A 13,556-nucleotide genomic window follows, 5' to 3' on the forward strand; every position below is an offset into this window, starting at 1 on the left:
TTCTACTTCCGGGCTACATTCCCAGACCTATTTCATATTTTATTTGGAAACAGGGTCTCTTAAGCCAGCTGAGGCTGGCTTTGAACCTACACGATCCCCCTGTCTCAGCCTCCCAAGGACAGGGATTACAAGCGTGTGCCACCACACCCGGGTTTAGGAGATCAGGTTTTTAAGATGTTGTTTTCAAAACCACTCAGCTATTTCAGAAAGAAGTCACAGCTTTATGCACAACAGGGTTATTGACCAGTATCGTCATCTAAGCAGGTTGAGGAATAGTTTAGGATTTTATTGTAGTAGTCTAGTAAATTAACATACAGTCTAATTCTCCAATCACGCTGGGCGTAGTTGTGCATGATTGTAGTCCCAGTACTTGGGAGGCTGAGGCAGAATTGCAGGTTTGCGGCCAGCCTCAGCTACTTAGTGTGGCCCTCTGCAACTCAGTGAGACCCTGTACATCCAAGCTGTAGCTTGGATGTAGACTGTCCTGGGTTCCATCCCCAGACCACACAAAGACGTAGAAATTGGGGGGGTGTTGGGGACTTATCCCAAAGGCATTCTGCCTCTGAGCTACACTCCCAGCCCTTTTTACTTTTGTTACTTTGAAACAAGGTCTTGGTCAGTTACTGATGCCGTTCTCGATCTTGCAATCTTCCTGTCTCGGCCTCCCAAGTACTGGGATTCTGACTTTTTCCACCACACCCAGCTAACTTGATCTTCATGTTCTTCCTACTAATCCCTAGCTGCTTCCAGTTAGGCCTGGTTAAATGTTGCTTGATAATTCAGTTTTCAGCATAGTGTGAACGGGATTATTGCCCGTTTCTGTATTGTATTCTGCAAATGACTTTTTCAGAAAGCTAAAAACACCTCAAAATAAACCTAGTGACGAACAGTAGCAATGATGAATTGTAGGAGGAAATTCTCTGATAAAGGCCAGAATTCAGTAGAATTCAGCAGGGAGCACCTTGTGCTCAAGGCTGTCTGCGTTGAGCGGCCTCACGTGGCCCCAGGTGTGCAGGCGGGCACACATACTTGTGTAGACGTGGGTTTTGAAGGGTCTAGTTCTAACGTTGAGCCATTTGGGTCCAGCCATTGGTTGTGTGCTGCTGTGTGCCAGGCGTTTGGTGCAGTGGAGGGGGAAGCAGCACCAGCTGCAGTGGAGGCGGTTGAGACAAGCAGATCCGCCTGCATCCTGGGGTGGGGGTGAAAGCCCTCCAGGGAGCAGGAGCAGAGGGTGAACAGTGGGGCCGCCCACAGGGTGGACCTGTGCACGGGGTGGACGTGCCGGGTCCGGCTGGGGAGGAGCGCGATGGGAGGATTAGGGCTGTGCCTTCTGCGGAGCGGAGGCCGAGGCTACCTGCAGCCAGTCCTCGGTGGGAAGGTCCCGGCCTGAGGACCAGCGAACGGAGCGGGAGACAGCTTCCATAGCCCATGTCATTCCTACCTAGAGTCCAGGACACCTGCATTCACATTTTAGTTTAGTTTTGTTGAGAAACCCTCGAGCGCCGTAGGGAGATGAGGTGTGATATGTCCTTTGGCTGCTGAGTGGAACTGGATCTTCAGGAAGCGAGAGGGAGAGGGTGCTGGCAGGCAGGCTGGTGTGCGTGTGGGGCCGGGCTGACTTGAGCGTCCCAGGCGGGCTCCGGGAGCGGGGAGGCCGACGACAGCCCGAGGACAGCCGCCTGGGCTCTTAAGGCTCTGCCCGCTGCTGCCTCCTCGCCTCACCTCCCACACCAGGACTTTACAAGGCTCTCTAGTCCACGCAGAGGTGCACTGGCATCTGGGGTTCCCTGCAGAAAACTGAATTGTGCTTGCTGGCAGAACAGTGCTTGGGAGGACAGAGGTAGTATTTTGAAGTATATCTAGTTTGATAAGAGACTTGAGTAAGTCTCTGGAGAAGATGGGTCAAGGAATTCATGTCTTTCGACAACTTGAGAAGTAGAAAGAACTTAGGAGATAAAGTTTTCTCCACCAAATCTTAATCACTGACTGGTACTCACAGGGGCTCACTATGGCTAGTCAGATTCACTTACTTGCACTGTATGAATTTAAAATACAAGCCTAGCCTTTCCTACCGTTTAATACTCTTTTTCACTTGAAAGTTGGTTGTGCTAGGAGAAGACTAAAATCAGCTTCAGAAAAGCTCAATTTGAAAAACGATTCTTGAAAGCCAGGCGTGGTGGTGCACGCTTGTTATCCCAGGACTTTGGAGGCTCGCAGAGACAGGAGGATCACAGGTTTGTGGCCCACTGCCACAACTAAGTGAGACCCTGTTTCAAAATAAAAAATAAAAAATAGGGCTGGGGGGGTATGACTTGGAGGTAGAATATCCCTGGGTTCAACCCCAATACTGAGAAAAAAAAAAAAAAGAAAGAAAAAAAGAAAAGAAAAAACCAACTTGTGAGAAAAGATACGTGAAATGCTCATTCTAGTTGCTGGCTTTTTTTTTTTTTTTTTTTTTTTTTTGGTGGTACTAGGGTTCCTGGCAGCCCTTTACCTCCAGGCTACACTCCCAGACCTATTTTATACTTTTTCTTTGGAAACAGGGTCTCTTAAGTCAGCGCGGTTGACTTTGAACCTGCGCGATCCTCCTGTCTCCGCCTCCCAAACACGGGGATTACAAGTGTGCGCCACCACGCCCGGCTAGTTGTGGGCTTTTACTGTCATTACTTGGCCCTCAGAACCCTGCTCCGCCATTTATTCTGAAAGCAGAAAATGAAATTACTAGTTGAATATTTTCTATGATTTTTCTCAATTGTATTTATTTTGAGTATATAAAAATTTTCAAAGTAAAGGTAATTTGGATATTCACTGATATCAGTTGACACCATAAAATTAGAGAGATGGATCATACTACAATTATAGACTAAATAATATTTTATATTCTAGGTTATCAAACAGGGGCTCACAGCTAATTCTTTGCTGGACAGAGGCGTGCAACTTTCAGGATCAACTTCAAAGTAAGTACAAGTGGTATATTTTCAAAGTCAGTCTGTCTTGATTATAAGATAGGTAGACTTCCTTCTGAGTCCTTCACTTGAGAAACGTGTCTTGCTGTAGAGTAGCTCAGCTCCTTTGCTATGACTTGGCTATACTCCACAGCAGCCAGCCGTGTTTCTCTTGGTCACACTGTGAAAGCCATAATGTGGCATGTCAGGAGTAAACACGAATAAGAGTGCTTCTTTTGTATTTTAGACAGAGTTTGTCAAATATATAAAAAGCTTTGCTTATTTAATAGATTGGCCATCTCTGGCCTACTTGCATTTATTTACTCATTTGTTCATTTATGTTCTGTTTAGTTGGGCACTGAGGATTGAATCCAGAGGCATTGGCCTCTGAGCTTAGACCCGGGTCCTGTTTTGTTCTGATTTTGAGACACAGTCTGGCTGTTCAGAGGGTCTCTCTGAGTCGCCAAGGCTGGCCTTGAATCTGCACTCTTCCTGTATCAGCCTCCCAAGCCCTAGAGTTAGAGACGTGTCCCACCACACCTATCTTCCCAATTTGCATGTTAGTACATGTTTTGGCTTGTTTTTGAAAAGTATTTGGGACATGAAATATCAAGTCCAGTTTCACGAGTTGTTTTCATTGAAATGGATATGATTTAAATATCACTTATCTTAAGGAAGCTCCAACTTGTTTGCTTGTTCATGATCTTTTTAAATACATGTATAGTACACCGTATACTCCCCTGGAAAAGAAAACCGTGGATAACACAGACGATGAAACACTAACCGAAGAGTGGGCCCTGGACCAGCCCGTCTCTCAGACCAGGACTACGGCCATCATTGAAGTCAAAGGGACCGTTGATGTGGTTTTGACGCCTCTGGTGGCGGAAGCTCTCGACAGGTACCGGTCACCACAGAAGTCATGGTGTGTGCAGACAGAGGCTTGTTGACAGCAGAGGTTTTAATTGGGTAAACATGGAAACACATTTAGGAAGGTCTGCAGTGAGGTAATCATTTGTTAATTTCTCACACTAAATAATTATATTGAGATGATATGGCAACATTGCATTATGTTTTCTAATCTTTCCATTGCTCTAAAGAGCATAAAATGACCACATACTCAGAAAGTAATCATTGTTTCATATTCTCACTCTCTAGTTAGTGAAGGGCGTAAAGGGAACTTAATGATGTTCTGTCACACAAGAAGCCTGTCGTCTATTTAGGGAGACAAAATGAGAGCCCAGATGGAGTGTAATGAAAGGCAGAATTGTGCAGGAAAGACTGAGCGCCGCAGTAAAGGAGGCGGAAGAGGAGGGCGCAAGGAGACCTCATTCAGGATTCAGAGTGTTAGGAGGTGGCATGCAAATTAAGAATACAGAAAGTCATCTTCAGGAGATTGTAAAACACCTACCAGTTATAAAACCAGCTCAAAATGGACGGAAGACTTTAATGCAAGACATCCAGCCAATAGGGGAAAACATGGCAGGACAGTGGAATGGCAAGGACTTTGGGGACAGTACCCCAAAGCATAGGAAGCCAAAGCAAAACAGACAAGATCTCATCAAACCAAAAACCCTTTGCACAACAAAGGGAACGTTCAGCAGAGTGGAGAGACATCCTTCAGAATGGGAGAAAGTATTTCTAAACTGTACATCTGGAAAGGGATTGAGATCCAGAGTGTATAAGGAACTCCCCGAACTCAAGAGCAAAATGAAAAACCCAGGTTAAAAATGGGCACTACACCTAACTAGATGATTCTCAAAAGAATACACACAAATGGCCAATAAGAATGCAGACAGATCCTCAGCATTCCTAATCACTAGTGAAAGGCAGATCAGAACCAGAGATCTCGTCTCTTCACATCACAGAGACATCCAGTATCAACAAGAAAAAGATGGGTGCCCGCAGTGGGTGGGGAGACGTGTCCATTGTGCACATGGTTGGTGGGGATAGAGGGGTACAGCCACTATGAGAACAGGCGTTAGGAAACGAAATCAGTATGTTGAAGAAGAGTCTACACTCCCTTCATCCCAGGACTATTCTCAGTAGGCAAGAAATGGAAACAATGAGTATTCATCAGTTTCTGTAAAGATAAAACATTCCTACACATGCTAGGATACTCTTCAGCCAATGAAGAATGAAATTCTCTTTTTTTGAGACAACATGTAGGGAAATGGAGATCATTGTGTTAACTGAAATAAGTCAGGCACAGAAAGACAAGTAGTGCATGACCTCATTTATAGGTAGATTCTAAAAGAGTTGATTTCATAGGTGGTTATCAGGGGCCAGGAATATTGAGAGAGGAGGAGGTAGAGAAGGTTGGCCATTGAGAACTAAATGAGAGTTAGGGGAAAGAGTTCTGATTTGGTACTATACTGTAGGTGACTATAGATCGTTATCTACAGTACAGTACAGTCGTGTACTGCATATTTCAAAATGCCAGAACAAAGGATTTGCAGGCTGGGAGATCCTAGAGGTTGAACCCAGAGGTATTCCACCTTCCATCTATACCCTCACCTCTATTTCATTTTTATTCTGAAAGAGGGTCTTGCTAAGTTCATGAGGTTGGCCCTGAACCTACGATCCTTCTGTCTCAGCCTCCCAAGTACTAGAATTAGAGGTGAATACCACCACCTGGCTGGAAGAGAGGATTTAAAAAATGTTTACAATGACAAATGTTTAAGGAGGTAGATGCATTTACCCTGATTCAAGAATTAGACAATGTATACATGTGTCAAAACATCACATGGCACTCCGCTACCACTAATATATACAGTCTTTATGTTTTTATGTGTTAGAGATGGAAATAAGTATAAGAATGATGAAGTAGCGGCGCTGAGACGGAAGCCTTAAAACAATACCGAGCTCTTATGGGGGCCCGGGTTGAAGTGCTGTGTGCTGGAGTGGGGTAGTGATGGTGATGAGAAGCTCAGCACGCTCTGGGTATCAGGTGCCTGCCAATAGCATTCAGGTGGATTCTGTCAGAGTGCTGAGTCACATTTCCATCTCTGTTTGGCTCTCCTCTTCCCTCAGGTACATCGAAGCCTTGGTTCACTGTGCTAGTGCCCGGCACCCAGCTGCAATTGTGGACGACCTTCACGCCAGGGTCCTGACAGAGGCTGTCCAGAATAGTAAGACTACCTTCTCAGAAAATGTAAGCACAGTTTACCTAATGGAGACCTGCTTACACATCAGCTGTGTGGAATGCCCAAACTTGAGAAGGCGTTTCAGCATGGTAGCCCGACTACAGAGACATGGTCCAAGAGCCTTTCTGTGCCACTGGCTCCGAGAACATGCCATACATGGACTGCACAGTATAAACACATGTTCACTGTTTTAAAATGTAGCTTTCTTTTCTAAAGAGTGAATGAATATTCTTTAGGACTGGGGCCTGAGGTTTTTGTTTGTTTGTTTCTTTGTTTTTGATTTTTTAATTGGTGGTACTGGGGTTCCTGGATGCCCTTCTACCTCTGGGCTACACTCCCAGACCTATTTTTATGTTTTTATTTGGAAACAGGGTCTCTAAAGCCAGCAAGGCTGGCTACGAACCTGCGCGTTCCTCCTGTTTCTGCCTCCCAAGCGCGGGGATTACAAGCATGCGCCACCACGCCAGGCTGGAGCCTGAGTCACTCTGCATCCAGTGACTTTATGCTATCTTGAGACCATTTCTTGTCCACTTTTGAGCCGAGCCTGCTGCCATCCTGTGCCACCATTCTCCTGCTTCCTCGAGTTCATGGCCTTGAAGCCAGTTGCTTGGGCTCTGCAACTCCCATCTTGTTCCCAAATTAATAATGCCCAGCCAGTAAAGAGCCAATCCTCAGAAGCCAGGTCTGCCTCCATATCAGCAGAGTTTAGTGATCCTAAGCCACATAACCTAAGATGATTGTTACCATGTTTTCCTGTATCCGACTTTCCTCAGCCCCACAGTTGCTGCTCTGCTTGAGATGGAGTGTTAGACCAGCAGCTGGCCTGTAGGTGGGCACGGGAGCGAGATAAGAAAGTCACTGTTGTGAAGAGGTGGAAATTAGGAAAGGCCTGTGAACTCATTCCTTTGCTTCTTATTTGTACTGGGGTTGAACCCAGGGCATTGTACCTGAGCTACATCCCCGGCCCAACATTGTTTTGGTTTTGAAGGAGTCTCACTAGGTTGCCGAGAGCCTCACTGTTCACTGAGGTTGTACGCAAACCTGCAATCCCCTGTCTCAGCTCCCAAGTACCAGGATGCCAGGCCTGCATCACCAGGCCTGGCCTGTGAAGTAATTCTGCTTTCAATCTTTTTTAGTTATCTTCCAAACAAGATGTTCGAGGAACAAAGACTGAGCACCCTATGATAGGAACGACTAACCAAGGACAGGCACCAACAGATATTGTAAAAAAGCAAGATAATGTAACAATTAAAGGTCTGCAGGCTAATGTTAGCATACCAAAGGTAATATTTTAATATCTTTAAAACTTTTTCCTGAAGAAGAGCATTTTGGTGCTTTTAATTGTTTGCATTTACCAAAATGATGAGAGTGGAACAATTTGGAATATCAAAAAACATATTTCATTCTTTTGATGATCTAATGTATACTTAATATATTTTCAATAGTTTACCTACTCCTAATAGGGTACTACTTACTAGAATGTTCTACATCCATCCAATAAAAATTAATTATTTGGGGGAATTTATAATTTTCTCATCATCACCCTCATATACATATAGAATAGTAGTTTATTTGCATGTATGTTTTATGTTTAAGTGGTAACCTTCGACTTTTCAATTCAGATTCATGGCATTTTGTGTGTTAGGTGAACTTATGTCTGCTCCAGGCCTCGGTGGAAGAGTGCCCCGCTTCGGCTCCTAGTAGAAGCGTGATTCACGTTTCCCTGGTGGCGCTTTGTTTCGACAGGATTGCTACTCAAGTTCGTATGAACAGGTAAGAAAGACTTTAATTCAAGCCATGGTTATTTTGCTGAATGTAAAAACAAATCTTGATTTTTAAAAAAATACTTTTCTGAAAAGTATAATATTAAAATTTGTTTGGAATCTCAAATCTCACTTTATAGATCAGAAAAAGTATGGTTTTAAAAGTTAGTATTTTATTAATATACTTCAGTAAACATTAAATAATTTGTTATTAATATTGGTGTAGTTAAAATAATGTGGTTGTTTTTGAAAAGTAAACCATTTAGTTAAGTGTTTTCACTGAATTATATTACTTAAGTGTTAACCATCACATATACTTTTTTTTGTAAAGGGGTGTGGTTGAAGAGACTTCAAATAACACAGACCCTAGTAAAACGTTGAATTTTGATAAATATGTTCATGCCACTAAGATGCAGCCTCAGTCGTCGGGCTCTCTGCGGTCAAATGCTGGAGCAGAGAGAGGCAAGGAAATCGCAGCCAGGTTAAACATCCATCGTGTCCACGGGCAGCTTAGAGGTCTCGACACAGCAGGTAGGATTCCACAACAGATGTTGATATCTGTGGCATGTACGCATGTAAGAAGATTTCACAAGAGAGAACATGAGTTCTTTCTTAGAATATTGGTATAATGTGGGTATTATCTAAGCAAGAAAAAGATATGTCCACATATATTGGACACATGATTTTTTTTTTTTTTTTTGGTGATACTGGGGATGGAACCTAGGGGCCTTCTACCTCTGAGCTACACTCCCAGACCTATTTTATATTTTATTTGGAAACAGGGTCTCTTAAGCCAGCTGAGGCTGGGAGTGTGCCACCATGCCTGGCTAAAGACACATCGTAATTTTTCTTTTTTTTGGTGGTACTGGGATTCCTGGAAGCCCTTCTCCCTATGGGCTACACTCCCAGACCTATTTTTTATAGTTTTTATTTTTGGAAACAGGGTCTCTTAAGCCAGCACTCGCGGCTGGCTTTGAACCTGCGTGATCCTTCTGTCTCCGCCTCCCAAGCGCGGGGATTACAAGCGTGCGCCACCACGCCCGGCTAGACACATGGTATTTTAACTACTCACTGCTTACATTCATGGGATAGTAAATTGTGGTAAGAAATAAGTGGTGTGGGGGGGGCCCGCCAAGTGAGGTGTGCATGCATGCTGTTGTCAGCATGATTTACATATGCTGTGTGAGAGTAATGGACCAATAAAAAGCATATTAAAAAGAAAGAAGCGCCGGGCGTGGTGGCACACGCTTGTAATCCCAGCCACGTTGGCTTAAGAGACCTGTTTCCAAATAAAAATATAAAATAGGTGTGGGAGGATAGCCTGGATAAGGGTTCCATCCCCAGTACCACAGTACTACTACTACTACTACTACTACTAATAATAATAATATAAAAAGAAGGAAAAGAAGTGAGTGCTCTGGCTCCACATTAGAAGCCGCCTTTCTCTCCCATTGTCTCCTTCGTGCTGAATGCCTGCTCCTTATAAGGCAGAGAGCATGGTCTTTGTAGACTTTCTACTTAAAACTGTACAACTCTATTAAAGAGAGTTAAGTGCAGTGTTAGTTAAGTCCAGAGAGCCTAGTCCTGTTGCTAGCATCAGGGAGAGTGTTAGATATTCCTCTTAATGCCCCTGGTAACATAAAAGGGAAAAGTAGAGATATTACACCATTTCAGTATTTTTGACCGATTAGTGCATTTTCTTATTTGGAAGCTTAAAATGATCTCAGGTTGTCAGATTCAGACCTGAAGGTGTTCGTGTAGCTTGAGAGGATTGCCGTGCTGTGATCTCTGTGTGGGACAGGTCCTGAGCAAGCATACAAGCCCTAGAATTGAATGTGGTGGCTGTGCTCTGTAGTTTCTGAAAGTTGTATGGCTCCCCTTTGTGTTCTGGGACTGAGTCACCGCAGGGACTTCTCAGAGCCTCTTTTATCCGCCCTGGGAATGAGGCCACGGTATTGGACCTGAGGATTTGGGGTACATCATAGCTACCGGCAATCTGTAGACATCAACTGGGTACAAAATAAATGGCTCAAAAAAAAAAAAAAAAAAAAACCAAAACAGTCCAGTCCTGTGGCTGATATTGTAGCCACTTTTCACAGACTTAGTACAGATGACAAGCAGTACCTTATATAATTTTGAAATGTATCATCCAGAAAAACTTCTCATCATAGACAGAAGTGTCAGTGAAACTTCAAGGCAGGCGTTTGTTAAAATGTAGAGAAAATATTTAATGTTACTGCTTATATGCGCCTTATATATCTTTCAATAATAATAATCATAAGCTCAGTATCTGACATTTGCTAGACATAGAGAGGTGGTGAGTGTATGAGGCTTTTCATCGTATACTTTTTCATAACTTTTGAACCTGGATTTGTATTAGTATATTACCTAATCAAGAAATATAAATAGCCGGGCGTGGTGGCACACGCTTGTAATCCCCGCGCTTGGGAAGCTGAGACAGGAGGATCACACAGGTTCGAAGGTAGCCTCAGCTGCTTAGTGAGGCTCTCAGCAACTTAGTGAGACCCTGTTTCCAAATAAAATATAAAAAAGGTCTGGGAGTATAGCCTGGAGGTAGTAAGCCTCTGGGTTCCACCCCCAGTACCACCACCAAAAAAAAAAAAAAAAAAAAAAAAAAAGAAATATAAATAAGCCAGGCATGGTGGCATATACTAGTAATCTCAGCATTTGGGAGGCAGAGATTGGAGGATCACGGTTCACAGACAGCTTCATCTACTTAGCGAGGCCCTTTGCAACTCAGTGAGACCTTGTTTCAAAAGATAAAAGTACTAAAAAACAGGACTGGGGGTGTAGCTCAGAGGTACAGTGACCCTAGGTTCCATCCCTGGTACCTCAAAAAAAAGAAAAGAAATATAAAGTTCAAGTTTAAATTCTCACCTTATACTGTGTATCAGAGTAAATTCATGGATGAAAGACAAATAATGAAAAAATTATAGGAGAATGTAGCTGAACAAATGAACTTTTCTAATCATAAATTCAAAAAAGACATTTCTATAGGATGGAATAAGAGCTATTAAAATGATACCTTTGCAGGCTTTTTAATGACCTGAGAAAATTAGCATGGTTTCCTCTTTCTTGGAAAGTAGGAACTAAATCTGGATTTGCAAAGTGATCTCTAAAGGGCCAGAAGGCACTTACTTCAAATGTAAACAAGTCACCTGTGGGCGGTAATTTATGTGGGTTTTTTATATTTTTGTATATGTGTTATTTTAGTCAGAGAAGAAAAAGATGTAATAACATAAAATAAAAAATCTCCAGGCTCCTGTGTTGGCTCCCATGTTGCATCTATTAGCAGCGGATCTGTGCAGCTACACGAAATGTGTCCGTGTAAAGTGGTCTTTTAGTGACATCTATAATCTGCCTAGAAAATAATTTTTTCCTAAGGTGGACAATTAATTAGAATCATTTGTGTTTTGTAAAATGATGACAAACTTTTTCAGCTACTCAACTACAAAGCTAAGCTACTTTTAGGAGCTTATTAACTGCATTTCTAGAGTACCTGATAATCTTTCAGAGCCAGCAGTTAACACCTTTGAACACTTCCTCGTCATTTATGGTGTCTTCTTCATTTTAGGCACCAGTATTTTTAAAGTTGTCTCCCTTGGTTAGGTTTCATTCTTTCTGACAATACTAAGATCCCTAAGACAAACGCTGTGGCAAATGTTTGCAGTTGTTTTCAGTATAGATGTCTTATCTTTTAAAACAGTCGTTTTGCTCTCTCAATCGTAGACATTGGAACCTGTGCCATCACTGCTATTCCTTTTGAGAAGTCCAAAGTTTTATTCACTCTTGAAGAACTGGATGATTTTACCTTCGTAGATGAAACAGATCAGCAAGCTGTTCCAGATGTAACTCGAATAGGTCCCAGTCAAGAAAAATGGGGTTGGATAATGTTTGAATGTGGACTTGAAAACTTAACCATAAAGGGTAAGTGTGTTTTGTTTTTCCTGTAATCTGTTTAAGTGGAGGACAGGTTAGTCCCATGTTAGTGACATGTTCTACAATACTGGAATAACTGTGGACTTTGAGTATCCTCTGTCAACATAGTAAAGCAGAAAGTTTGGTTCCTGGGATTATTTGCCAAGCGAGGCACCCCATCCCACTTGCCAAGTGGAGTTTCCCTCTGTGTCTGATTCAGAGAGAGGTAGCGCATCCAGACATGCCAGACCTCTGTGCCTGAAAGACCACCTGCCTTGGAATGTAACCCACATAAAACATAGAGCCACTCAGCTGTATGAAAGTTCGCGTTTGAAAACTGGGTTTTTGGTTTACTAGAACATTGCCAATTAAGATGTAATATTATAAACCCTTTATTCAGTGAAAAATAGTGAGTTTATATTTACTTCTTGTGTGTTACTGAATAATATTTTAAAGTAGGAAGGTTGAATTGTGCTTAAGACTTTTAGATGTAGTCATATACAATGTAGTGACTACTATATATATATTAGTAGTAGTTGTATATGCCTACAATTATCTCCTGGTAATTCCAATCATACATCACTTTTATAGATAAAGGCAAAGTCTTCATAAGGAAAGACATGATCTTTATGATAAAAGATTATACGGATACTGCAGAATATAGCATTAAAATATTTATCCACTGTTTTAATCTCTTCACTTTTATAGGAGGAAGACAGTCTGGTGCTGTTTTATATAACAGTTTTGGAAGCATGGGTAAAGCTACAGTCACAGAAAGGGGTGGAGTGCTGACTTCCAACAACTCTTCGGATTCTCCGACTGGCAGTGGCTATAATACCGATGTCTCTGATGATAACCTCCCATGTGACCAGACAAGCCCTTCCTCAGACGTAAATGGAAATTCTGTTTCAGATGAACAAGTTGGTGCATTTTTAATAATAATAATAATAATATTTTGAATAAAAGAACAGAAAACGCAATGCAAAATTAATTTCTAGACTAGATTTGCTTATCTTTCCTATTTTGGGTTTATTCTTTTGGCTTAAATTTAAGTTGGTGATATAGTGTGACTAGAGTATAGTTTCTGAGATAAACATGTGTATCTGTTAGAGTAGTTAGAGTAAAACCTTGTTTGTGTCACTTTTATTAACCATTTGTTGAATTAATGAATAGAATTTAATAAAAGTGGATCTTAAGTATCTTGAGGGATTTCAGTAAATATCATTTTTTATTTCATTTTTATTTTTTGCAGTGTTGGGATTAAACCCAGGACCTCAGTCATGCTAGGAATGTACTCTACCACTGAGTTTCATCCCAGCCTCCCAATTTTTTTTAATAACTCATTGTGTTATTGGTGGTATTTCATGTATGTTTCAGATATTTTCGTCATCATCTGATTATTTCAGATAGAGTTCTGAATATACCTTAGTTCAGATTCATTTATGATTTTTATTACAGTAGAGTTGCATGATAATAGATACAGTAACCACCACAGTAAAAATACAGTAGGCTCCTGGGGCTTTTTTTTTTCTTCCTTGATGGTACTGGGAATTAAACCCAGAGGCATTCTGTCTCCGAGCCACGCCCCTACGGTACTGTTTATTTTTGTTTTAAAACTGTCTCAGTAATTTGCTGAGTGTGGTCTTGAACCTGTGTTGGTCCTCCTGTCTCAGTCTTTGAAGGCCTGGCTATGGGGATCTGTTTTTATTTAGTGTGTAGTTTAAGAGTTTAATGGCAGTTTTCCTGTGAGGTCTTTGGAAGTACTT

General features: G+C 42.0%; 1 protein-coding gene across 2 annotated transcripts in view; it reads left to right on the top strand.

Moving 5' to 3' along the window:
- BLTP1 (bridge-like lipid transfer protein family member 1) overlaps window positions 1-13,556 on the top strand; it is a gene marked incomplete at both ends in the record, with an annotated part of 166,205 nt that overhangs the window by 60,707 nt on the left and 91,942 nt on the right. For both annotated transcript variants that reach the window (XM_080697986.1, XM_080697987.1), the window contains 8 exons: window positions 2,887-2,957; window positions 3,670-3,843; window positions 5,976-6,096; window positions 7,225-7,371; window positions 7,734-7,861; window positions 8,183-8,382; window positions 11,602-11,799; window positions 12,499-12,710. In XM_080697986.1, coding sequence (XP_080554112.1) covers window positions 2,887-2,957; window positions 3,670-3,843; window positions 5,976-6,096; window positions 7,225-7,371; window positions 7,734-7,861; window positions 8,183-8,382; window positions 11,602-11,799; window positions 12,499-12,710 — 1,251 coding nt within the window. The remainder of the gene's footprint in view (window positions 1-2,886; window positions 2,958-3,669; window positions 3,844-5,975; window positions 6,097-7,224; window positions 7,372-7,733; window positions 7,862-8,182; window positions 8,383-11,601; window positions 11,800-12,498; window positions 12,711-13,556) is intronic.

This window comes from Muscardinus avellanarius (assembly GCF_963383645.1).
Source record: "Muscardinus avellanarius genome assembly, chromosome: 6".
Classification (NCBI taxonomy): Eukaryota; Metazoa; Chordata; class Mammalia; order Rodentia; family Gliridae; genus Muscardinus; species Muscardinus avellanarius.